Source organism: Phascolarctos cinereus, unplaced genomic scaffold (assembly GCF_003287225.1).
Source record: "Phascolarctos cinereus isolate Bilbo 61053 unplaced genomic scaffold, phaCin_HiC Scaffold_3;HRSCAF=262, whole genome shotgun sequence".
Lineage (NCBI taxonomy): Eukaryota > Metazoa > Chordata > Mammalia > Diprotodontia > Phascolarctidae > Phascolarctos > Phascolarctos cinereus.
The window spans coordinates 224,183,175-224,210,068 of NW_027555736.1; the positions used below are offsets into that span (position 1 = coordinate 224,183,175).

Genomic DNA, 26,894 nt, shown 5'->3' on the forward strand with positions numbered 1-26,894 from the left:
CTGCAAACATACTCCTGTGAGAAAACTGTAGAAAAGGATTACAAACTAGATCTGTTTCCACCTGTTCACAATTGCACTACTTGTAAATGAAAGTATTAGAACCTCTGATGCTCTTGCCAGTTTCTTTGTGATGTATTCTGTCCTTTTGCCAGTAGGTATAGCATTTCTGTTAAACTAACTGCTACCAGGAGAAGGAGCCAGGGAATAATAACACACCTCTCTTAGGGAGAACAATGATCTGAAGGAAACATCCAAGATTAGATTATGAACCGGTGACGTGAGTTGGAGAGGGCTTTGAATCTAAGAAGACAAAGCTGACTACATTTGGACTGTAAATTACAAGTCAGGCTTCTGGAAGCAAAAACGGTGTTTTAATATAAAGCCAGCCCTCTGTTCTTGGTGTCGGTGATTAGATTATAATTATTTGCAGAGCACTATTAGGGCTGAATAAAATAGAGAACAATTCCTACCTCAGGGTGCTGAGAAGGTAAACAGGCCACACAATTCAAACATGGAACCAAAAAGCCAGGTGGTACAGAGAAGAGAGTGTTTGTTTTGTGTATTTGTACAGTGCTTTTGTGAAGTATTAATTGACAGTTACCTGGAAGGTGGGAGGTGAATAGGGAAAGTAGGAGGGGAATTCATGGCACAGTGGGAGGGAGAGTTAAGTCCCAGGTGGCATGAGAACAGATGAAAATAGTCAGGGAGGTGCCTCTGCAGGATGAGAAGTAAGAAATTTAGAGTAGGTTGCAGAAATTTAATGCAAAAGAAAATGTGAATATGATCACAGTTGTGGGCAAAGATTTTTAGAAAGTGTGGAGTTGGGTAAGTTTTGAAAGGCAGATGAAGGAGTAAGGAGAAATCTTTGAGATAAGAATCTAACAACTAGGAAGAGGAGGAGGCCAGAAGAAATTGAGTGAAGTCTGGTCATTGAGAGAAGAGGAAAGGAACAAGGTTAAATAGGATATTAGGTTTTGAAGCAGGAAATGTTTTCATCACTGATGCCAATGTTAGGGTGAAGCTGTCTTTTGGCTGGAAGCTTTTTGAACTATTCAGGGCAAAAAATGCTTAATAAGGACCTCTGGGGCATGCCCTTCAACCAGGAATCTGTTGTTCAGGTGGGCAAATACCAAGCACCAAAAGGATCAGGAGACGTGGTTATGATCCAGTCAGACACAGGAGACACAGGAACTGTGGATGTCCTCTCAACTGAATTGGAGTCTGCAGATCTCCTCGGAGAACAGAGAAGAGGTGAGATCTTGGGACAGAGAAGTGGTTTGTCTTTGCATGGGCTCTTTAAAAAAAAAAAGAGAGATGACAAGGTCAAAGAATTGGATAGGAAAAATGCTTTCCTACCGCCATGCTTCCATAAGTAAACTGCCAGGTCTGTCTAGCTTTTCCTAAGTGTCCCCTCCCCCTATGATAAACTTTCTGTTTCTTTCAGTCTCAACACCTCCTCTGTCTCCTCCATCCATATGGACCTTTGCCAAGATGAAGGAATTCAAAACCAAGATGAGCAAGGTGAAGAATTCTCGGCTGGTGGTGAAGCGGGGTGAGGTAGTAACAGTACGTGTGCCCACCCACCCTGACGGGAAGCGCCTCTTTTGGGAATTTGCCACTGATAATTATGACATTGGCTTTGGTGTCTATTTTGACTGGACCCCTGTAACCAACACTGCTGTCACTGTGCATGTCAGTGAGTCCAGTGATGAGGATGAGGATGATGAAGAGGACGGGGAGGGAGGGATTGAAGGCAAGTATGACACCAACCTTGTTTGCAATTTCCCCTACCTTTTTAATCCTGAGCTATAGCAGGTTCTTCTTATTCTAAGATGGCTACATCGTGCCTCTGTCATATTCCCTCAAGCCAGTCATAGAATTCCATTTGGTCTTGTGAGCTAAAGGTCTAAGGTAGTTTCTAAGAGAACCCTCAGGTGGAATTAGTGTTGGCGCTTCATTTAGGGACATTGTTCCCTCTAAATAAGGACTGAGCCAGGCCCAAGGACCATGCTCATTGGGGAAAGCTAGGCAATATGTTTCAGATCAGAAATAAAATTGGTGTTGTATGGCAGGAGCATCAAACGCATGACCCGTAACACTCCTGAGTGTGGCCAGCAGCAGATCAAAATGTGCCTCAGAAATGCTTAACAAAACAAATCAAAATACACAAGAATATAGATAATGTTAATGTGTGGTTTGCTTAGTATGCGGCCCTCAGGAATCCTTATGTATGCTTTAAATGCCCTCCCATTTCTGTTTGAGTGTGGTTCCACTGTTCTTTGGAATTCCTTGGTCAAAGGGTGTTTATCCCAAAGCCCTGGACTAGTTCCAAGTTGCGTGATTACATTCCATTGGCCTACATTCCTCTGAACTTCCACAGCTGACTGGATTATTTCATTCCCTTCTCTGGGAGTTAAACAGTTGCTGCTAGTTCTATTCCGGTTGTTGTACCATCGTTAAAGTGTGATTGATGGATTGATGGGTCCATTTTGTCCGTATTTTCCCAGGTATTCTTCTCTGAGACCTTTTGGCTCCTGTTCTCTGTCTTGTCCAGTATTGCAGACCAATCAGTCAGTCAACAAGTATATTAAATGCCCACTCTGTACCAGATACCGTGTTAGTTGCTTGGTTTACAAGTACAAAGAATGAAACCGTTCCTGCTTGCAAAGAGCTTAAGTTCTAATGAAGGAGACATTGAGGAAATATGAAACTATATACAGCCTAAATTTCAAGTGAATAAATATAAATATTGACAGAGTTATCAACTGTAGTTTTGGAGGGAGGATACTAGCAGTTGCAGGAGGGGCTCGGGAAGAACTTCATGAAGATGATGCTGGTGCTGCATCTTCAAAGAAAAAAAGGATTTTGTAAGGCAGAGGTAAGGAGGTAGTTCATGTCGTGCATGGAGGAGAGCCAGCACAAAGGCATGGAGATAAGAGATGGAGTGTCTTGTGTGAGGAGCAGAGGAAAAGCCAGTTTGGCTGTGTTGCTGAGTGTGAGAGGAAGAGAAATATCCAGTGAGACTGGAAAGATGGACTGAAACCCATTTGTGTAGGGCTTTAAAAGCTAAACAGAAGAGTTTATATTTTTTGGTCCTAGAGGCAATAGGAAGCCCATGGAGTTGATTGATTGCATAGTCACACAGTGAGATCAACATGTAAGTAAAACTACTTTGGTAAAAGCTTTTAAGATAGATAGGAGCAATGGGAGACTTGAGGCAGAGCAGCCAGTTTGGAAGCTGCTGTAATAATCTAGGTGAGAGATGATGAGGGCCTGAACTAAGATGATAGCTGTGTAATTGGAGATAAAGAGTCAGATGTGAGAGACGTGGTGAAGGTAGAAATGGAAATAATCGGCATAGGTCTGGGTATGTGGGGTGAGGGGTAGTGAGATATTGAAGACAATGCCAAGGTTATGAACTTGAGAGACTTGAAGGATGGTGGCATATTTGACAGAAGTAGGAATGCTTGGAAGAGGGAAGGGTTTAGGGGGAAAGATAAGGAGTTTGGTTTCGGACACGTGGAGTTTAAATTGTCTCTTGGATGTCCGGGTTGAAATATCCAATATTTAATTGGTGATGCAGGACGGAAGTTGAGATTAGGTCTGGTTATATGATAGCTCAACTCATGAGAGTCGATGAGCTTACCCAGAGAGAGCATATAGAAAGAAGAGGGCCTAGGACAAAATCTTGGTATATTTAGGAGCTGTGTTATGGATGATGAACTAACAAAGAAGACTGAGAAAAAGTGGTCAGACAAATACAAGATAAACCAGGAGAAAGAAGTGTCACAAAAACCAAGAGAAGAGAAAGTATTCAAAAAGGATTGTGTTAAATGAAATTTATAGGCTGAGAAGGATTAGGACTACAAAAAGACCATCAGATTTAGTAATTAAGAGATCACTGGGAACTTTGGAGAGGGTAGTTTCAGTTTTCTCAATGAGGTCAGAAGCCAGATTGCAAAGATTTGAGGAATGTTTGAAAGGAAAGCCAGTAGGGGTAGCAAGTGCGGACAGCTTTTTCAAGGCATTTAGCTGAAAATAGAGGAGAGATATGGGATAATAACAAGAGAATAGTATAGTCTAATAAAGGTTTTTTAAGGTTGAGGGAGCCTTGGGCGTGTTTGAAAGTAGTAGGAATGGAAGTGGATGTTTATGGATAGCTGAAGATTCAAGAATAGGTAATAGTGGTTGATGCCATGTTCTAGAGAAGAGAGGAGGAGACAGGGGTCAAGTGCACCTTTACAAGGGTTGTCCTTGATAGGAGAAAGACCACCACTTGGTCAGTTACTGGAAGAAATGAAAGAGTAGGAGATGATATCAAGGGCCTTTGAGATTAAGATAATGGAAGGAGAGGGAACTTGTGTGGAAGAAGAATGAGCTCATGTTGAATGGTCAGAAATTTATCAATGAAGAGACAAGCTGGGAAGGAGGGGGAGAGACATTTTGAAATTGCTTCTGTGGGGAGTGAGATAGCGAATCAGTTGGGGAAGAATAAGTGGACTGCCTTGCTGCAGTGGGGGTCCAGTGAGTGTGAATAACAGAAATTTTTAATGTGCACAGTCAGTGTGGTTGTGAGACTTCCTCCAGCTGCATTCAATAGCCCTTGAGTAGGAGTAGAGGAGGCCAGTGGTGAGAGTCATCTAAGATTGAGATTTGGCAAGGGAAGAGTGGTGCTAGAAGGGGACAAAGGATTCAAGAACATGACAGTGTAGAGTTGAAATAGCTAACTATTGGGTTGAGATTGGAGAGGAAGGGAAGGGAAGTCAGAACAGGTCTGAGAAAATATTGTGGAGAGGCTGGAGGTCTTGAGGTCAAAAAATAGGTTTAGAAGATGAACCATAAAGAGCAGTGGGATATGATAGGTTATTGAATTAGGGAAATGGAATAATTATGGGTAATAGTGAGAATGTGACCATTCCCTGTGTGTGGTTGAGGTTGAGTGAAAGAGTAACTGGTTAGATTTAAGGAGGGCGAAGACAAGGTTTAAGGAGTTTGAGGGAAGATTATTCTAAATTTATATGAAAGCCACCTTGGGCAAGAGCAGGAATTGAAGATTTGAATAAGGAGAGAGGATGATGTGGGGGAGGGGGTGTCAATATGCTATAGCTACCATAATTCAAATTGGGTGGAAATTTTATTTTATTTTTATTTACATTTTTAATTTAATATTTTATTTTTCCCAATTAAATATAAAAATTATTTTTTGAAATTTTGAATTCCAAATTCTCTCCCTCCCTCCTTTCCCCACATCATTGAGAAGGCAAGCAATTTGACATAGATTATACGTGTGTAGTTATGCAAAACACATTTCCATGTAAGTCATGCTGTGAAAGAAAATACAGACAAAAAACAAAAACAAATTGGGTAGAAATTTTAGATCAAGGGAACTGCAAAAGAGAAAAGATTGTTAAGTAAAGGTAGAGTCTGGAAATGAGAGTGGAGAGTAATAGGTATTCCAGCTTCTCCTCTAGGACCAATGTCTTGAGGAGTGTGAGAGAAAGTGCGTCCAGTGCCAAAAAAGAATGCCAGGAGTGCAAGGGATGCAATGTCATTGGAGAGGTTTTAGTCAGGGCCAATGGAAAAGCATGAAAGAAAAGGGAAGGAGGGGGTTCAGGGTGAAAGGGAGTTTGTTCACTGTGGGACAGTAATTCCTGACGGCACAGTAGGAGGAGTAGGGAGGCTTGAAGTAGAATATGTGTGGAATAGGGTGGAGGGGGAATGAAGATGGGGAGGAGATAATAGGGACAGGTTTTCCTAAATGGCTGATGATTGATCAGTATAAGGATAGGGAAAGAAACAAATGAAGGCAAAGGGATAGTAGTGGGTAGCAGATGAGAAGAGAAATTTAGTCTCTAAAGACTATTGCAAGGTCAAATGGGCCAGGCTTGGGTCTGTTTCCCCAGTGCTGCTAGTGAAGTGGGGCTAGGTAGTGGGCATTGGTCCTCCTAGCCAACAGAAGCCACTGGTCTGGCCTGAGTGTGGATTGGGTTATCTTATTCTTCCTCCAGGGTGGTTGGTTTGGGTTGTGGTGAGTTGTCCCCTGTCGAGAGATAACTCTGGACAGCACTGGTTCTATCCCTGTAATTAGATCGCTATTACCATCCACTGGGTAAAGAGTAGCTAGGGAAGCCTTACCCTCTAATTCTTCTGACACTAGCTCAGTCATAGTCTCCTGTGTTTGGGAATTCTTCTATTGGTTGAGCTCCTTAGAGTTCCAGAACTAGACCTTACCTTGTCTCTAAGCAACTTGATATAGTGTGGAAAGCAGGAAGAAAGAGATCCTTTTTTTATTTTAAGTCGGTGAAGTCAGGTGAACTGATATAACTGATATAGATAGGTGGTACATGATCGAATCTAGCAAAAAAACTCCAGAAAATAATTTGGTGCTAAAACATTCAGCCTCCTCAATTCATATGTACTCTACTCAACCACACCACTAATTTTCCCCCATGGTATCTCAAGTGGTAAAATGGAGTCTTGGACTGAGTTTTGTAATTGGGGCTCTGATCCTAACTCTTCTACTAGCTCAAAATGTGACCCCCGAGGCAAATTGTTTTATCTCTGAGTTTCTTCATCTATGCACTGAGGTAGTTGTACTGTATACACGATGAGATATCCTATCCAGCTTCTGTGATTCACACTGAGTATCACACGTTGCCGTTTTTGTATCCAGAGAAACACTGGAAAACACTTACGTGAGAACATTAGGGTTGTCTCCTCTTTTGTTTATCTAAAGCTGACCCAGGTGGTGTGGGAGGTCAAGGTGGTGGTTTCAATATGATAATAAGAGTTGGAACCAAGCCAATTATACCCATAAGATGAGTAGAATTCCTTCATTTTCCAACATCTCTCTAAAATCTTTTCCCCTCGTGCTTTCTTTAAAGTAGCCATGGGTAAGATTTTTTTTCTATTGAGTCCGTGACTGCTGGGAAATCTACAGGCATCCTGAATAGTAGAGAACCACATCCTTTCATATGCTACTGTGTTCTAATAGGGAAAATTGAAATTTTATGATTAACTTAAATTATTATGGGTATTTTTTTCTTCAGAGCCAGCCTTCATCTGTCCCGTGCAAAAGACACTAATGTTTTCTTGCTAAATGTCACAATGTGTTATCCCTGTAATCCTGAACTATTTATATACTTTGAGGACTATGAAGGACCTTGAAGTGTTAACAAGTCTGTCCCCTTGTCTCTCGAGACAAGACTTGGGTCTTGACCTTCCCTTCTGCTTGCCCATTGACCTAATGCCAAACCTTTCTGCTGCTTTACTCGTGTAGGACTCGTCCCAATTGGAGATGTGGAGATGGGCTCCAAGAGTTCTCTGCGGAATCGCTATGGGGAGATCATGCCGGTTTATCGGAGAGATAGCCATCGAGATGTACAGGCTGGTTGTCATGACTACCCAGGAGAAGGCATCTACCTGCTTAAATTTGACAATTCCTACTCACTGTTACGCAACAAAACTCTCTACTACCATGTATATTATACCAGCTGAGGGGCTGAGGCCATAGGTCGGTGGGCAAGGGGGGATTTTTTTTTTCTGACACCTTTTGCTTTCTATGGACAACCTGCTTAAATGCTGAGTGTGAGGCTTCTGAAGTTTGCACTTGCCTGCCTGGCATGCCTGCCTGTTGACCTAGGAGTAGCTTCTTCCCCTTCCACCATTTTTACAGGTTACACTTGGACAGTTTCTCCTGATATAAACTTCAGGGATAACACTCTGTGAAGTCATCAGGCGAGAATCTAAAAGGAAGTGGGATATTGTCTTTTTGTTTGTCTCTGTTTTTGCTTCGTACAAGGTATGCCACTAAGCTGGGGGTGGCTTCCTCTCCCCAAATCCTTATGCCATTTGCGGCATTTGCTAGCGTCCTTGCTGGTATAAATTTGTGAAGTGGACCTCCGCCCTCTTCACCTGTGGCTTTCCAAATCACTAAGGAAGGGGAAAGCTCATGTTTATAAAAGGAAACTGAGATGCTAAAGAGAAAGAATTCTTCTGCCCAGCCTCTTTCCACTGCCATGTTCCTAATCTATTTCTGGTTGTTAGCCTAGCCCTGGCTCTTCTGTTTGAGGAGGCCTTACTGCCCTTTGAGGACTATGCCTTGTTCCCTGTGGCGAGTCCTCAGCTGCTAAGTCTGTGTACTTGCTACCAATGCAAAGATTTTTTAATGTAATCTCTAAGACCCAGTGTATTTTTAGAGTCTCCCGAGAAGAAAAGATTTCCCACCACTTCCTTCTGTCAATAAGCAGTCACCCTAACCCAGGGCCACTGCGGCAGAAAGAGAAAAGTGGTTAGATATGGTAAGAAGTGGCAATCAGGCACCAAATGACTCTTTTACCATCCTAGAACACACTTTCCTGACACCGAAGTGTGGCTCTGTCTTTGTATGAAGAAGAACGTAGTCTGGTTATCGTGAACAAGCCAAGCTTCCTACCACCTCTTTGTTACTAGAATGTGAATGTTGCTAGAGAATTTGCTTTAGAACCAAATGCAGCGAAATCTATTCAGGTAATTCTCTTTGTAATGTTTTCCTACCTGTTAAGACTCATGCAAAAAGCTCACCAAATGAGAGTTTTCTGGAGTTGCCGCTTGCCATCTTTGATCCTCTTAAGTCTTTTAGGGAAAGGTGATAATAGAGCTCTATGATTGCTGCTCATTTTGTTACTTGTTCATTTCCCTGCCAAATCCTGTTTCCCTGGTGACAGTCTCTCCCCTCTTCCACCTCCCCACACAATTAACCTTAAATCCTAGGAGTGCCACAGGGTATCAGGTGGTGCTTTTAGCTGTTGCCAGAGCAACGTGGTACTTAGGCAGAGAAAGGATAGAAGAACCAGGATTTGTCTGTTGCCTTTATCTCCTTTTCCGCCTCATTCCTTTTGTCAATTCTGTTAGTGTCTTAGCATTGTAAGGAGTAAACCAATTTATTTATTAAGTTATTTATTTTTAAAATGCATTTCAGTTCACCTTTGAAATAGTTTTTACCTGTTACTCTAGAGGCTTGCCTTTTGTTCTGAGCCATTTGGGCAGCCTTTTCCATAGAGTTAAAAAATAATGCTGTTTGTGAGTAGTCTTGCTGTCAGGTCGGTGGCATTTCAAAGAGAGAGAGAGAGGAAGGTAAATCTACTACTTGTATAGGGAATAGGTAGTGCCCTATTTCCTTCAAGGAAAACTCAGCCTTTGAAAGAGTGTGTTTCTTTGTAAGGAATCAAATATGCCAAGATTGACAGGCTAATAAAAGTTTTCGTTGTATTCTGGATTGCAAAAGTCCTTTGAACACCTTCAGGTGTTCCTTCTCCACAATAGTCCTTCTCCACGCTCTCCTTTGGCTTCTTCCTTAGTCTCTCGTGTAGTTTGTATGCCTGACTCATCAAAAATCCATCCTTCCTACTGGAAAAATAACCCGAAGTATATATTCTTTTCATGGTGGGTTAGTAGCATTATCATTGTATATGAAGGATGTGATGACATCATGTGCCTTTGGTTCCTCCTGGGAACAACCCCGCCCTCATAGTTTCCTGTGTGGTGGAAGGCCATAATGTGATTTTTCTCAAAGCTGCATCATGCCCACTACTTTGTGTATCAGTCACTGCATTTTGCAGAGGTCTAAGTATGTCTCTGGTGACAAACGAAGTGAATGAGTGACTGCCCTTCATTAGGAGAGGAAGGCATTTTAAGCAGTGGGCAAACTGGTGAGACGGCTGAATGATCAGCTTACTCTTGACTGAACTCGAGTTGATATGCCTTAGCAGTATAGAGATCTTTTTCTCAGGCTTAGTCTTTCAGGAGTGAACTTTTGAGAGAAAGAGCAGCCTCCTTAGCTTAGATTAGCACGTATTTCTGTGCTGTAAAGAGCTCTGCTCTTCATTTTCTTTAGATACCCAGATCTGTTGTGTTGAGGATACCTGGGGGGCATCATGTTCCCATAACCTCTTTGTTCCTGTTCCTGCCATGCCTACTGCTAGAATTACCTTGTTACACCTCCTTCCATTCTGATGTTGTACTAAACAACCTGAGTTGTATTTTCTCATCAGCCCAAAGTAGCTTAAGATGAAGTATTTTCACTTCCTACTACAAAAATTCTTGGGTTGTATTTCTCAATTGTACATCATTCGAGACTGAGGAAAAGGTGTTACTTGGGATTTCAGCATCCTAGACAACTTCTAAGAGCTGCCCTAGCCCTGTCTGAATTCACTGAACCAAAATGCAAACAAAAGAAAAAAAGATTTTCCTTTTTCTCCTCCTTCATCTCTCTCCAAAAAAAATTAAAGTTGTAGAATTAAAGCATCTAAAAGGTGGAGAGGCTTCCAGGGGCAACTAAGTCCCTGTGGCTGATCAAAAGTCCTATCTACAACATCACTGATAAGGAATCACCAGATCTCTGATTAAAGACTTCCAGGGTGGGGAAAACCCACTTTCTCTCCTTACTCTTCTTTTGGATGAACAGGTCTTACTGTGAAGAAGTTTTCCTTTTCCATCAAGTTTAAATCTCTCTCTGTCTGCTTCTGCTGCTGCTTGTTGTGTCCTCTTCCATGTGACAGTCCTTCAGATATTTGAAGACTCTCCCTAAGTGTCTCTCCCTAAGCCTTCTTTTCTTTAGGCTAAACATCTTCAGGTCCTTCAATTTATCTAGAACAGTTGAGGGAGAATGATAGTAGCCAAAGGAAGGATTATGCCTCTTGCCTTTTCTGGGGTTGTACCCAATTGCTGCTATGTGTTTTGCACCTGTCTAAATTGTGCCACTGTATGGCCGGTTGCATTTGTGAGGACTTGGCCAAAAATTCTACTTCCTCATTTTAGAAGTGAAGAAACTGAAGCTCAGAAAGACAAAGGAAGTTTTAAGAGTGTTGATTTTTAAACACTAAGTTGAAACCTTACCATTGTCCATCCACTAAGAAAGTGTATTGTTGATAGCCAACACTGCAACAAAGGCCTCTAGGCTGTGATCTTCATCATTGTTCTTCAGTGGCCTTCTTTGACTGTCTGCCCCCTTCCCCAATCCCTGTGGCCATAATTCTTGCGGTATTAACTTTGATCATACCCACGGAATGATAAAAATAGTTGATACTTAAATAATGCTTTAAATTTTGCAAAGCACTTTACATACATTATTTCATTTGACCCTCACAAGAACCATGTGATTATAAATGAAGCTAACTTTGAAAGAACTTCATTCTTATTCCAGTTGCCTATTGACTTGTCTTCAGGATTCTGAAGCGTTAATGCAACTGTGAGATCAAATATACTTTAAAAAATGAAATAGATAACAACTTGGAATACTATTATATTTCTTTTTGCTTATTTAATGAAGTTTTTTAAAGTCTTTTTGCTTATTAAGATGGGAAATAACGACTCAGGTCTTTGAAAAGCTATTTTTGCCACCCCCAGCCCCTTTTTTTTTTTTTTGAAAATTTTTGTTCTTACCTGTGATTTCAACATTATAAGGAGCTTTCCCCATTAAGGAAATTCCCTCTATCAATGCAGATAAGCTACTGTTCTTCGATTCAAAGTCTTGTAGGGGCCACTTAGAGATTGTGGAATCCCATTGTACTATCTCTCACAGTATCTCTGCCAGAAGTGCTACCTGGTCTTCCTATCTTGATTCTAAGGCAGACAGTCCATTACACTGTTCTTCTTTCTCATGAATGACATATCTTAAAAATTAGACTCAAAGAACTCCACACCCTCCAAAACAAATGAGCTGAGTTCATTGACATGAAACTGTCTTATAGTTGAAAATTACTTTTATAACTACTGAGGGCCGAAACACCAGAGCTAAAAACATCACACAGCTTTACAAACGTAAAGGTACTCACCATTTGTGCATCATCAGTCATTCTGGAAAGACAGCAGTTTCCCAGGGGAACCTCTCTCAGTTTCATGTCTTCATGGGAGAGGCAGGTGGGACCAAAATTCTTAGTTTCCAGATGTGAGGTAGGATTATTTCTCTACCGTTAGCCCAAAGTTCCTGGAGATACTGTAGTTTTAGTAGATATAGAAGTGTGTGTGTGTATTGGAGGGATGAAAGGCAGAGGCTAGAAATTTGTTTGCTGTAACATATGCTGATGTACGATTCACTTGTAAAGGAGAAAGAGAAAAGGGAATCAGCAGGAAGTGAAACAAGAAATAGAGACAGAAGAAAGCAAAGCTGTTGAGTATTTTCATTTTGCTCATATTTTCTGTTTGCATGTCAGATGTTAGAATTCCTTCTTAAAAAGAAGGTGGAGAAAGGGGAGGTGTGTCTTAATGTGCTTGTTAAGAAAATCCCAAGCCCGCTTTGCTGTCTACCCAAAGGGATCAGCTCAAAGAACTACCTTTTCTTAATTAGATGTAATGCTGACTTGAGGATGGAGTTTTCATTTGAGGGATTCCCTTGGCCTCAGAAAAGATTGGTCACTAGAAAGTAGCAAAGAGCAGTTGGTTGGCATTATTGTATACTCTTAAATTCTGGCTAATGGAATGTTCAGACCTTTCACAGCTACATCGCAGAAGAGACCAAAGCCTTTAGAACATGTTTTCCCATGGCAACTTGTGCTCACTGTTGACTGGCCTCATCTGAGTTGTACTGATAACATCTAATATAAATGTTACTGTTATCATCTGATACAGTGTTAGGTACCATGATGTACATAGCACTATATGTAACAAGAGAAAGAGATATATCAATTGCCTTCTCAGAGTTTTTTCAGACCCTACACTTGAATATTCTTCAGTATTCCAGAAAGCATACCTCAGATCCCTAGATCTCTTAGCTCATTTCTTCCACATTTAAGGAATTGTAGAACTGAAGGGGACTTGAGGACCATGTACACCTGTGTGTGTACACAACCTAAGTGTATCCTCCCAAAGCTTCCTAAGAAACCTGAAACCATCTAATTATTAAAGAAGCACCAGTCTACACCAGACCTCATGAGGAAGATGAAAAAAGAAATTCTGTCCCCCCAGCAGCAAATTCTCAAATTATTTAATGTGAAAAAATCAACAATCATATGTAGTTCTAAGTATTAGCAACCTTTCTCAAGTAATGATCACAAACCTGGAGGATCTGTTTTCAGATGACCAAATATGTGTTAAGCATCCATGTAGCCCCTTGCCCAAGTCTGTTCAGACCATATCTGAAGTCATTCTAGCACTGCATTTGAAGGAAGACAAGCATATCCAGAGTGAGATGACCAAGATAATGAGGGGATTTTAAATGTTATCACAAGAGGAAGGAGCAGGAGATAATTTAGCCCTCAGGAGAAAAGACTTAATGAAGACATAGTAATTAATTGGCCTTCAGCTATTTGAAGGGCCATCTTGTGGAAGAAGGATTAGAATTGTTTTCTTTGGTTTCAGAGGGACTTGGGTAAAAGTTATAGGGAGGCAGATTTCAGCTCAATATTAAAAAAAAAGAGGGGGGGTTTCCTTCTAACAATTAGAACTGTCAAGTTGAATAGGATGTTTTATCAGTTAATGGATTCGCCATTAATGGAGGTATCCAAGCAGAGGCTGAATATCTGAGAATATCATTGAAAAAGTTAATATTCATCATAGAAAATAAAAGATTAGTTGTAAAAAGATATTGCAAGGGATGGACTAGAAAACCACTAAAATTCCTTTCAATTTTGAACTTCAATGATTCTAAATTAGAATGAATATTCTGTGCAATTCAACAAACATTTATTAAGTGCCTGCTGTGTACCAGGCATGGTGCTAAACTCTGGAGATACAAGGACAAAGATGGAAACAGCTTTGTTCTCAAGGACCTCAGGTTCTACTAGAGGAGACAATGTGTACATGCATAAGTAAGGAACAGGGACACTGAGGACTTCGCAGCTGGGGCAATTGGAAAAGGCCTCTTGGAGGAGGTAGTGCTTGACCTGAGCCCTTGGAAGGGATATGGGGGTCCCAAGAGGTGGGGGTCATTCCAGTGAGAGCATTCCAGGAATGGGGGATAGGGAGTAATACCAGTTGTGTAAATGCACAGATGGGAGATGAAATATCATGCACAGGGAATATAGCAAGTTGGTCATTTTAGCCATGATCCTGCCCCGGGCCCTTAGGAGAAACATCTTCTCTGTGACTCTAGTAAGAAACAGTAGTATTGAATTTCTCCATGGCTCTAGTCTATGAAATAGGATTTGCAGAAGTCTTTTCCCCATAGGGGCCTCAGTTGTTCATAAGATGACTTGGAATTGAGAGCATAATAACCATGGGCATTTGTCCAGACTGAGTGGCTAAAAAGAGAAAGTAATTGGAGTAGGGAGATAGAGTAGCTCCGTGTTGGAAGTGGAGCTTTGGAAAATTATTGATTATAGTCTAGGTTCAGGCAGCTGGATGCCTTGTTTACCTTTTGAATTGGGAACTGCCTTATTGGTAACCTTGTGTGAAGGTGAGCAGTGTCATGTAAGACAAACTCCCACCTGAGGTTCCTTCCCCCCCATCATCCCCAGCCCTTGACTGTATTTGATATTTCAGACTGAATTTCTTCAGCAACTCTCAGGATCCCACTGTAGAGGATACCAAAGCATCTCTCTTCATTGCTGGGTAAGACCCCTACACAGAAAAAGGAGACAATTCGGAGAATCAACTCCTAGGAGCTTGCAGCGTGCTGATAGAGTCTAACTTCTGGGAATAGGGGGTTGGTCAGGAAATAGGGGTTCTTGCTTTGTTCGTATCTAATGAAGGTCATGATCTCCCCTTTTTGTACTCGCTCCCAGTGCAGCCTTAACATTCTGTACACATAAATCAAAACCTAAAGTCAAGAACCTAGCCCTTAAGTTGTTCTGATTTGAGTTCATTATTTAACTTTTATTACCTATTTATATTTGACTTATTTTATGCCCTTGGATATGTGAACTGGGATTTATTTTCATGACTGCCATGTCAGGCTTTTTGAGTCTGGCTCCCTTTCTTATTTATATGCACTAGAGTTTGTATATTACCTAGTAATTCAGAATACCATAGGAAACATATAGCTAAAGTTGTTTACAAAAATTTTCTTAATTAAACCCCACTGGGTTTCCTTTTAAAGGTGGCTGGAACTTGCTTGTAGCTGAAATGATCTATATGAAATTATTTTGAAGATTCCATGATTTTATTGGTGGTGGATACTCCTCCCACTGGTCCAACAAAGCATAGCCCCCTCATGCCTTGAAATCCTGAGTGAGTCTTATCTTTGTTCTTTTATAGATATTCCATAGCAGAGCTACGCAGATGGGCAGCTCTTTCCTTATGGGTCTTTAAATGTTTTTGTGGATACCAGTGCAATTTAACTCAGGCTTTACCTTTGTCCCTCACTCTTGCTGCATGTTTGTCATATCCCTTTTCCCATCACACATGTCTTTTTACACCATACTTCTGGTGTAAAAATCATTGTTGATAACACCCTTTGGTCTAAGTAAAATGACGTAAATCTTTCTATTACTCTTCAGGTCATCTGCTACTTTGATTTTTCCAAAACCGTATTTGTTCTGTGATTCATAGAAAAATATTGATGCAAAAAATGTGTACTTTTTTGGCATTGACTCTTGAGTTCACACAGAGATGTGCTATGTTTGTTGTTCTGGGCCCATTTTTTGTTGTCCATCAGCAGCACCTGTCCAAGACACACACACACACACACACACACACACACACACACACACACGTGCACGCGCACATGGAGTTAATCTCTGGGTTGTGCATCCAAGTTGGTTGTCATAATCTGGTCTATGTGCATTCTTCATCCACTTGATTTTTCCTATGTGGATTATTAGACCAATATCATAAATGGGAACAGTCCTATGAAAATGTTTATTCTCTGAGAGTCAAGGTAGAATCATGTTCTGGTTTACAGTCTTGAAAGTTTAATTCAGATGCAGTTTTATCCATGAGCCAATAATACTGCCACATGATGGAAGTATCTTTTATTCCAGTCGTTTTGAACAGTTTTTTTCAGCTAAATGCCATTGCAGTAGCCAGTTGTAGAATCAGAAAATGAGAGTTAGAAGGGATCTCAGAAATCATCTGGTAAAGTCTCTAATATTACTATATTAGGGTTTAACTTGAAAATTATCTACAAAGAGGCTACTCATTTCCCTAAATTACGCAGTCTTCTATGGCGCCTATTTTATTGCCGTATATACTCTGATTGGCTATTGGCTTTCATCTTTGGCTGGGGTTATTTTCTCTGGGTATATTGGCATTTCATCAAGTTGAATTTTCATTTGATTGTGTTAGAGAAGAGAGTAAAGGCTAGAGGTTAAAATAATGGGCTTTTGACTCTCGCACTTCAATGTCCCTGTTCCTCCTTTGGTGTTCTGGGCCTGTCTAATATTTCCCTCATTGTTCCAAAAAATACTTGTGAGAGAAGATGAAGATGGGAAGTGCTTTGAGGTCCCCAGAAAAAAGTCACTATCTGCTCCAAAATGATAGCTAGAATTTCATTAGAAGAGATAGGCATGAGGAGCTGTTGACCGGAACAGTTATTTGAATATTTTCCAGAAACCAGATCATACCATTGGTCCTTTATTTCCCTAGTGCCTCCTAGTATATTAAATTTTGGTTAATTATATCATGAGAACTACATTTTCTTAATAAGTTTTAAAGAAGGAACAGAGCAGCTGCAAAGACAGGTATTTTTACTGCAAAATGTTGTAATTGTTTATCATTCCAGAAACTGATTTGAAGAAGAAACAGTCTCAGTCTTTAAAATTTCTTTTTCTTCAAGAACAAAAGTTATTTGGTCTGGTCAGATTGTTTCCTTCTTACTCATAAGTATTTGTCGTGATAGTAGAAAATAAGCATCATCTTGTCACTTCAAACCATGTAAAGCACTCTGCACCAAACTACTTAATTTTTGTGTCCTTTTTGTGTGAGGTTTTTTTCTCCTTAAAAATAACGAACTGTGGCATTGAATGTGTTGCTGTAACATGCAGATGAGCTTATGTGCTACAGTCCCTTAAATAGCTTAGTTTGTGTGTTTTTATATTGTTTGACAGTTTTGCGATGCCTTTGTGAATTCTTGTCTTCCAAGTTCCAAAACCTGTCGTAAATAAACTTTCTCTCTATGCACCTGAGACTCTTGATTTACATCATAGTGAACTTCATTGAGATTTCAGATCTCTTATCTTTCATTCTTCCTAAATGTCTTTTAGGAGCGAAAGAAGGGGAGATATCATATAAGATCAAATAAGGTATTATTTTTGGAATATACACATATGTGTGTGTGTATACACATACATACATACACACATATATGTACATATATACATATATGTGTGTACGTATGTATGTATGTATGTGTGTATGTATGTGTGTATGTGTGTATGGCAGTTGGGGTTAAGTGACTTGCCCAGGGTCACACAGCTAGTAAGTGTCAAGTGTTTGGTCTGAGGCTGGATTTGAACTCAGGTCCTCCTGACTTCAGGGCCAGTGCTCTAAATACTGCATCACCTAGCTGCCCCTGGAATATATTTTTAAGAGCAAACTTTTGAAGGTAACAATAATAGGTTTTTTTTTCTTCTACACTTGTATTTATGACAGTGATTATAGTCTGGGGGTCGAAGTTAAATTAGCTTTTGTGTAACTGTTTAGAAAGAGCAGATTTTGGAATGTAATAGAGTTCTACATGATTATGCTTATTTTAAAATATGCCAACTGTACTTATCAAGACTAGATCTATATTAAGATAACTTCAAAATAATTGACAGAAGTCAAGGGAGGACTGAACAAATAGAGGGATATCCTTTGCTAATGATTAGAACCAATATATTAAAAATGTTAATGCTTCCCAAACTTGTTTGCAGGTTGAGTGCAATACCATTCAAAAAGTCAAAAGGCAGGGGCAGCTAGGTGGCAGAGTGGATAGAGCACCGTCCTGAAGTCAGGAGGACCTGAATTCAAATCCAGCCTCAGACCAACCACTTGACACTTACTAGCTGTGTGACCCTAGGCAAGTCACTTAACCCCAGTTGCCTAAAAAAAAAAAGTCAAAAAGGCTATTTCACAAAATTAGATAGGTATTAAATGTATATGGAAAAGTAGATAGGCAAGTATGAACTATGAAAAAGAAATTTGAAAACAGGGACTGGCACTTCTAGATATCAGAATGAAGCAAGAATTATTTCTTAAAACTGTTACTGAAAAAAGAAAGAAATAGATCATAGGATCATAGAGCAGTAAGAGGCCTTTGAAGTCCAGTGCCTTTATCTTATAGATGACCTTACAAACCCAGAAATTACCTTGCCCAAGGTCACACAAGTACATGGCAGAGCCAGGATTTGAAATCAGTTCCTCTGAAAAAAAAAATAGAACAGAATAGAGAAGCTAGAAATACAAGCTAGTATCTGTCAGAGATTGCCATTTAAACTCATGTTTAAAATACTGAGGAATGGAATAAAAACTGGATCACTATATGATGAAAAATGGGTTTTGATACATATCTTATGCATTTACCAGCTAACTGGAAAATAGTCTAAATATACAACAATGATCAAACTAAAGGAAATATTTTTATCAAACAAATGGAAGAGATCAGTGGAGACAAAATAAAGGTTATAATTATACATAGAAAAGAGCCTTTTGCTCAACAAAAGCATCTTCAAAATTAAGAGAAAAGTCATTACAGAAAAAAGTATGCGATAAATACATCATATGAAGATCTGACATCATGATTCATTAAGCAGTATTTATAAAAAACTCTGAAATTCAGGACTTAGTTTCCCCTGCCAATCGTGTTGTTTTCCTTCTTGACTCACAAGTCTATACATTGTGATTATATATTGGGTCTTCTGTAACTTCCTCAACTGAGGTGGCCAGAGAGTAGTCCCTGCAACCTGCTTAAAATTGTTGGTAGGAATTGAGTACTGAACAAGGTTGTTACATAGTGGGATCCCTGACATCTTTTTAATAGTAGAAGACTTATCTGTAAGATTAGCAATTCCTAATTCCTGTTCGGTGGGACCTGAACAGACAATTTTTAAAGGTAGAAATAAACTTAATAACATGGAAATATGCTTAAATTATCTAATCAGAGATATATGCATATGAAGACTATTTTAAGAAGCCACCTTACTCCCACTAGAAAGGCAAAAATAGTAAAAAGTTACAAAATTCCATTTTGGCAGGGCTGTGGGGAAATGGGCAACTTTGGAGGATAGAGTTTTGCAATATCAGTCACAAATTAGCTGATTATAACTTTTGACTGATTCTTTTGCTAGAACTTGATCATAAAAAATTAAAAGGAGCTATGAAAAGTATCTGCAGTTGCTTTAGAACAAAATTTATAAGAGCAAAAAAACCCTTGAAATACCTCTATATCCCACAATTAGAGAGTGGGTGGATACATGATGGTATGTTAATATGATAGGATATTATAGTGTTAAAAATGAAGTATACAAAGACTTAATAGAAAATGATACAAAATGAGAGCAGCAGGACCAGGACTATATACACACTGACCATAACTCTGTGTCATTACATAAAACAAAGCTTCGAATAAGCATAACTTCAGAGGGGCTTGCAAATTGACACAGAGGAAATAGAATTTATTTATTGCAAATTCGTTTGGTTCTACTTTGTTAGATGCTGCTGTAGAATTTGTTTAGTGTCATTTTTAAAGGTATTTGGAGAGGTTTGGGGGAGAGCTCAGGTGAGTCCCTGCCTTTATGCTCCCATCTTGGCTCTGCCTGTACTTTGTTAGATGTTAAAGATTTGAGATTTCATTCCTTATTTTTATGTTCATTTTATTATCTCTTTGATAGTTATTTATAATAAAATTTATTTTAAAAAGCAATAAGCCCACTCTGTTAAAATCTGGAGCCAGTACTTTGGACTTTCACAGCACAGTAAGGAAGGCTAAATCAGATGAATTCCATTTTACCATTTCTACACAGAGCCCTTGCTCTGGGCTATTCCACAGTTCCTCCTCACAGGTTTTGTAGGTTGGGTCCCTAGAAGGACTAACTGTATTAGGTTCCAGGGGATAATTTTGCAAGGGTCTTCTCCTACTACTGTAGCTCACAAGCCTCTGCTGTTGTGCTTTCCATTAATCATCAGCAAGTAAATGTAATTAGCTTTAAGCAAAAGCATTTACTCAGATGGTATAGCAAAAGCATAATAATAATAGCTAACATTTACATAGCATCTACTATGTTCCAAAGGGCTTTAACAAGCATTATCTTATTTGATCCTCACAACAACCCTGGGTGGTAAGTGCTATTATTATTCTCATTTTACAGATGAGGAAACTGAGGCAAAGAGGGTAAGTGACTTGCCCAAGGTCATACAGCTAGTAAGTGTCTGAGGTGGAATTTGAACTCCGATCTTCCTAACTTCAGGCCCAGTGTTCTATCCACTAGCTGCTCTAGTAGTTGTAAAACATTCTAGGACACCTCCCACAAATACAAAATCCATGGGAGGAAGGGCCTCAAGCATGGTATCGGTGGTAGTGGGATATAGGATACATATGTGGCAAAGGTACCCTATAAATCCCGGTACTGCCAGGCCCAAAAGTCCTGTCTCTGGAGAGTCCTTATGGGGAGTGCCCAGGATTTGCTGCTCTCTGTGGCCCAACTCAATTGCCAGGGATCATAGTCCTTGAAGTTGCTTTTCTTCTTTGGGTGACTGTCTCTCGGTGTCTGGGCCTGTCTAGAACATGTGTATGCTCCCTGGTGGATGCAATGTCTCCTACTACTGGACAGTAGCTCCACATGGCTAATGATAGGGATGGGAATGGAGAGAAATTCTTTCCTCCCCTCTCCATCCCTCAAGTATTGCAAGTATTTCCTCCACAGGCAGTTCCTGGCTTGCTGCATCACCAAATCTTCAATTCCAACTTCTGGATGAAGTGTCTCCTACTCTGGTGTTAGATACCATGATTGGCCAATGCGGGGAAAGAGAGGAGGGAGAGCCATCTCCTTCTGGCTCCACCTCCTCTCCGGGGCTCCTTTGCCACTGCCTCAAACTCTGAAATTCAGGACTTAGTTTCCCCTGCCAATCGTGTTGTTTTCCTTCTTGACTCACAAGTCTATACATTATGATTATATATTGGGTCTTCTGTAACTTCCTCAGCTGAGGTGGCCAGAGAGTAGTCCCTGCAACCTGCTTAAAATTGTTGGTAGGAATTGAGTACTGAACAAGGTTGTTACATAGTGGGATCCCTGACATCTTTTTAAACTCTTGTTTTGGCTCTAGAAAGCACTGATATATAATTACTGAACTATTTAACAAAACAAAAGAAACACCTTTTTGTAATTAAATTCAACGTGCAAGGCACTGTTAGGACCCAAGGAATAAAAAGACAGAAAATGTATCAGTCCTTACTCTCAAGAGCTCACATTGTACTGTAGGAATACAATATATTCACCTATAAGTAAACTCAAAGTAAATGCAAAGTAACAAAGTCAATTCTGGAAAAAGATAGAACTAAAGACTGAAAGGATCAGAAATAGTTTTCCCATTAGATAAGGCATCTTAGCAGCACCTTGAAATAACCTATATGTTGTTTCCTATTAGGATAAGACATGTTCCAATTTTTCCTCCCTTTTTTTTTAGACTTGTTTTTAACGTAAACTTCTGTTTATCATGCAGTGACATAGCAATTCTCCTGTTCCCTTCTCAGTGTATTCTGGAAACTAAAGGGAGGAAGTGATATGAAGTTAATCATAATTTAAAGGAATGTAACCAAACCACCAGGCAGCTAGAAGGCACAGTGGATAGAGTGCTGGGCCTAGAGTCAAGAAGACCCATCTTTCTGAGTTCAAATCTGGTCTCAGACACTTACTAGTTGTATAACCCTGGGCAAGTCACTCAACCCTGTTTGCCTCAGTTTCCTCATCTGTAAAATGAGCTGGAGAAGGAAAGGGTAAAGCACTCCAGTATCTTTGTAACCCAAGTGGAGTCACAAAGAGTTGGACACGACTGAACCAAGCCATCAAACAACAATAGAGGCTTAGCAGTAAGAACTCCCAGTTGCATGTACTGACATAATGCACTTTTTGAAGCATTTTCACATGATCTTAAAATTCACTATTTGAAGCCCTTAGCATTCATCAGCCTTTCCTCTTAGCTCCAGAGCAGCACAAGTATGGTCTTAAAGAGGAGACTACTTCTCATTCAAGGGGCAGTGACACATGGCCCTGATCTCTGGGCCTTGACTTATAGGTAAGTAGGTTATATTTAGCAAGCTGGAAGGAGCCTATGGTTGAAAGTAATTTGATTATTTCCAGCACTTTTCTTAGGGACATGCATGATGACCCAGACTTATAGCTGACCATGCCTTCTTCCTTGGAAGTGTGAGGTTCCTTGGGGCAGAAATGCCAAATCTACCTTTGTTTCCAATGACTGCCCTCTCACTGAGGATTCCCATACCCCATATCCTGGCAATTTAATCCTTGCAAAGAATTTGCTAATCTCTACTGCTTACACTACCGACATGAAATGACACAGCCCACCCCGCCCCAAATTGTGAGCCCAAATCAGTCAGTCTCTTCCACTCATCCCAGAGAGACTGACCTTTTCCTCAACATTTTCCTCTGTAAGGCAGGTTGCCAACTGGCATATGTTGGAACACTGTCATTGAAACTAAGGCCCTGAAGTCCTTAGTGGGAAATGTTGAGAAAAATGGTCCATGCCACAGGAGGGCTTGCTCAAAGACTGTCAGGATGGAAGAAGTCTGATTACTCAAAATTTGACAATTATTTTTGAGCCTTTCCTGTGGGCTCCTGTGGAGAAAATGTCTCCTACCCTCATGCCCTCCAAGGTTTAAAGTGAAACCATAGAAAAATGGAAAAAGAGAAGGGAAATAAGGTAAATAGAGGTTAAATAGTGAAGAGAATAGCATAACACTTCCTACTGTATAGAGTCCCCGCCCCTTTTTTTTTCAACTGTACTAGCAGTAGTACCTTTCAGAAATAAAGTGCCTTTAAAATTAAAAAGGACCTTCCTTAATAATAGTAGCTAGCTTGTATTGTAAGCACTTTACATATTTTATCTCATTGGATTCTCACCACCGGTGAGGTAGGTGCTATTATTATCTCTTTTATAGATAAGGAAACTGAGGCTGAGAGGTTAAGTGATTTGTTCAGGGTTACAAGGCCAATAAGTGGCTCAGACAGGTCTTACTAAAAAATCAAGACAGGATTTTAAATCTAATGCTCTTATCTACTATCCCTCCTAGCTATTCTCTCTAGAGGTAGGGATTCTTAGTTTACTTTGTGTCATGGAGCCCTTTGACTTCTGATGAAGCCTATGGACCTCTTCTCAGAGCAATGTTCTTCAATACATAGATTAAAATACATAGGATTACAAAGGAAACCAATTTACCACTTCACACCTATCAGATTGGCTAAGATGACAGAAAAGGAAAGTGACAAATGATGGAGGGGTATAGGGGAAAATAACAACACTAATACAGTGTTGGTGAAGCTGTGAATTAGTCCAGCCATTCTGGAGAACATCTTGGAACTATACCCAAAGGGCTATAAACCTGTGCATACCCTTTGAACCAATAATTGCTGCTGGTTCTGTACCCAAAGGAGATCGAAGAAAAAGGGAAATGACCCATATTATAGCAGCTTTTTTTGTGGTGGCAAAGAATTGAAGGGATGCCTATCAACAGGGGAATGGTTGGATAAATTATGGTATGTCAATGTGATGAAATACTATTGTGCATAAGAAATGATGAAGGGGGGGGGCATAAGAAATGATGAAGTGGGGGCAGCTAAGTGGTGCAGTGGATAGAGCACCAGCCCTGGATTCAGGAGGACCTGAGTTCATATCCAGCCTCAGACACATAACACTTGCTAGCTGTGTGACCCTGGACAAGTCACAACCCCATTGCCTAGCCAAAAAAAAAAAAATGATGAAGGGGATGTCTTCAGAAGAACCTGAGAAGACTTATATGAACTGATGCAAAGTGAAAAGAGCAGAACAAAAAGAACAATCTGTACAGTAACAGCAATATTGTAACAATCAACTGTGAAAGAGTAACTATCAATATAATAATATTCTAATATAATAATCAATCACAACTGCAAAAGACTCATGATATAAAATGTTATCCACCTCCAGATAGAAAACTGATAGACTCAGTGCAGACTGAAGCATATATTTTTTTTTCTTTATCTTTTTTTCCTCCAGAACATGACTAATGCGGAAATATGTAGTGTTGCCTCTGACTAATACCAGCAGTGTGACTGTGGACAAGTCACTTAACTTCTCAGTTTCAGAAACTTTCTAAGATCCGAAATTGCTGATTTAAGTTCCCTTCACAAAGAAAATTGAAGTTGCGGGCCAGTTTGCCTCTTACCTGGCAAATCGGGGTTTGTCCTCCGCTACTTGGGAATCTTTCTGTGTCATTTCTCTTCCTTTCCCCACCTGCCTCTATGACTTTACTTTGAGACCATGAAGACAGAAGAAGACTTTCTCTGCACTGGGCTTTCTCCACAGGCCTATACCATGAACCTCCCTAGATGAGCAGCCAATGCCCACTGTGGTCCCTGTAGGATTGGACCTCTGATCAAACCCTCCACCCCTAACCACACATATGGTCCCCCAACTTCTTCCTTATCTTAACAGCTCTGCTATCCGCTCTCCTCCACTTGTCTAACTTTCCAAAGTACTAAGGGTTCTGCACCTCCAGTAATCGCTTCCAAATGGTTCCAGGGAAGTTTTTTATTTTTTAATTTTTTTTGGTGGGGGGAGTGAGGGAACAGGGAGAAAAGGAGGGGTGTTTTTTCTGACCTGTAATTCCACAGCTGTGATAAACTGCCTTTCCAATCAGAGAGCAGCTCTTCAACCCATCTGTAATTTCTAGACACAGAGCCTGGATGACTGAGGGGTCATATGTTTTGCCTCACAGCCTATGTCAGAAGCAGAGATCCTTCTTTCTTTAAGGCTGGCCCTCTACCTATTACATCATGCTGTCTCTCACCAGGGGAAAATTGACATTTAATACAAATCTCTGAATCCCTGCCTCCAAACCAGCCTCTGACAGGTAAAGCCACGTGTTCTATGCCCTGTCTGGAAAAAAGGACAGGAAGGATTATGGTTCCTATTACTTCTATCCTCAGAGACTTCGTGATGATACATTACTTTTAAGAAAAGGTGTAAGAAGTGTTTGTAATAAAGCAGGAGTGAGAATTACTGTCTCAACTGAAAGATGAGATTCAGAATGGTGACGGGATGGTCTTGGGTACTCCAGCCTTGAAAAAGAGCTCTGTTCCTCATCAGGGTGGGGTGACTGGTATCAGGGTGGAGTTGGGGACTGGAGCTTTGCTAGGAGAAGACCTGGCAAGAAGTGCTATGAAGCTATTAGCAAGGGCATGTATGCTTGCACATAAATATACACTGAGATTCCCAGTCCCACTCCTAGGGGTTAGCCTTCACCAGGTTCTTCTCAGCCACTCTTCCAAATCAGAAACACAGGCAGGTGCTAGAATCTCCTCCCTCTTTTAGAAGCATAGCCTCTACCCAGGGGTGTACCAGAGCTAGACTGGGAGATTAGTTGTGAAATTTGTAGTGCGAACACGTATGCCTCAGAAATCAGCAAACGCTATGGAATCATGTTTATCGTTTTGCTGATTGCCTAGACTTCAGTGATAGAGAAGTTGCTAATGATGCAAATTAAGCTTAAGTGTGTTGTGCTCACATTTTCACCTTAGAGAGCCAGTTGTTAAACATTTATTAGCATAACACTGCCTCTACCAATTTCCAATTTATCTATGGCCTAGTATTCCAGATTATAGGTTCTTAAGGCTTCTGGTGTCCTCTGTTCTAACCTCTTACTTCTGGCTGTCCTGATCAAAATTAAGGTAGACTGAGGCACAAAGCTCTGACCACATTCAATTTATTGGTAATGCTAGCAGTTACCAACAAAAGGGTCTTTAGCTCCTCTTCGAGTCAAAAAGACCCTGAATAAGGGCAGACAGATAATTTTTACAGACAAAAGGGGGAGCATCCAAAAAAAATGATGATAGTATCATAGACGGGGAAAACAACATGATTGGTTACAAAGTCAGAAGCATCACTGATGTGGAGGACAATATAATTGCCTGGACATCAGGTAGGCAGAGCTAGTAACAACCCCTCCTTCCATTTTGTGGCTATGGAAAGCTCATTGATGGTGTTCACCAGCTTGGCTAACCAGTTATATAAATAATAATTTTCTCTAGTTGGTTAAGGATAGCTAGTGGTATAGAGATCTTTTAATTAAAGCATTAGAGGGGAACTGAACTTTTAAACTTAATTCAGAGAGAAAGACTGAACTTCTGAACTTAATTCAAAGGCAAAGAAACAGTGACTTAAGCAGTTATGCAAAATGTCTGTGGTGATACAGAATAGAATTACAAAAAATGGAGATGATATCAATTTGATTTTCTTGGGGGAGTTGAGGAAATAGAAAAATAGATACCCTCAGGGTAATCGATTTGACTTTTTGCTTGTGGTGTTAGTCAAAAGATGAGTGGTAGGGAAATTGAAGCAATTGGTAAAAGGTTCATGGACTTAGTAGTTCCATGTTTTCTTCTTTACCATGTATATTCTTCTTAAGGACCATGCCTTAAACACAAATCACTCAGGCTCTTATTGATTAACCAGCAATAGGTCCCAGCCCAACCCCAACTTGGTCATTGTTTGGGCCCTGAAGTCTCAGAGCCAATGTAAATAGCAGTTGTTTGTTTTGGCCAGAAATCCTGAGGTTCTCCCCCTCCCAGATTGATAAGAATATGTGTGTGTGTGTGTGTGTGTGTGTGTGTGTGTGTGTGTGTGTGTGTGTGTGTAGGTGACCTCCTAGATTGATAAATGTGTATATATATACATACATACATATGCATAGATATGTGTATGTGTGTATGTGTATATATATATATATATATTTTTTTTTTTGGCTAGGTAAAAGAGGCCATTCTTTGCCTCATTTCTTACCTAGCCTT

General features: G+C 40.2%; 1 protein-coding gene and 1 long non-coding RNA gene across 2 annotated transcripts in view; one reads left to right on the forward strand and one right to left on the reverse strand.

Moving 5' to 3' along the window:
- The window catches only part of TMED8 (transmembrane p24 trafficking protein family member 8), a 35,066-nt gene extending 18,027 nt beyond the window's left edge, over positions 1 to 17,039 (forward strand). The window contains exons 4-6 of the mRNA XM_020986178.2: positions 1,119 to 1,251; positions 1,445 to 1,753; positions 7,280 to 17,039. Coding sequence (XP_020841837.1) covers positions 1,119 to 1,251; positions 1,445 to 1,753; positions 7,280 to 7,497 — 660 coding nt within the window. The 3' untranslated portion in view covers positions 7,498 to 17,039. The remainder of the gene's footprint in view (positions 1 to 1,118; positions 1,252 to 1,444; positions 1,754 to 7,279) is intronic.
- Positions 350 to 11,901, reverse strand: LOC144456350 (uncharacterized). Its single transcript, XR_013485436.1, has 2 exons — positions 11,814 to 11,901; positions 350 to 1,294 (listed from the first exon to the last, which is right to left on the reverse strand). It is a non-coding gene; the product is annotated as an uncharacterized LOC144456350 (long non-coding RNA).
- Positions 17,040 to 26,894: the final 9,855 nt, after the last annotated feature.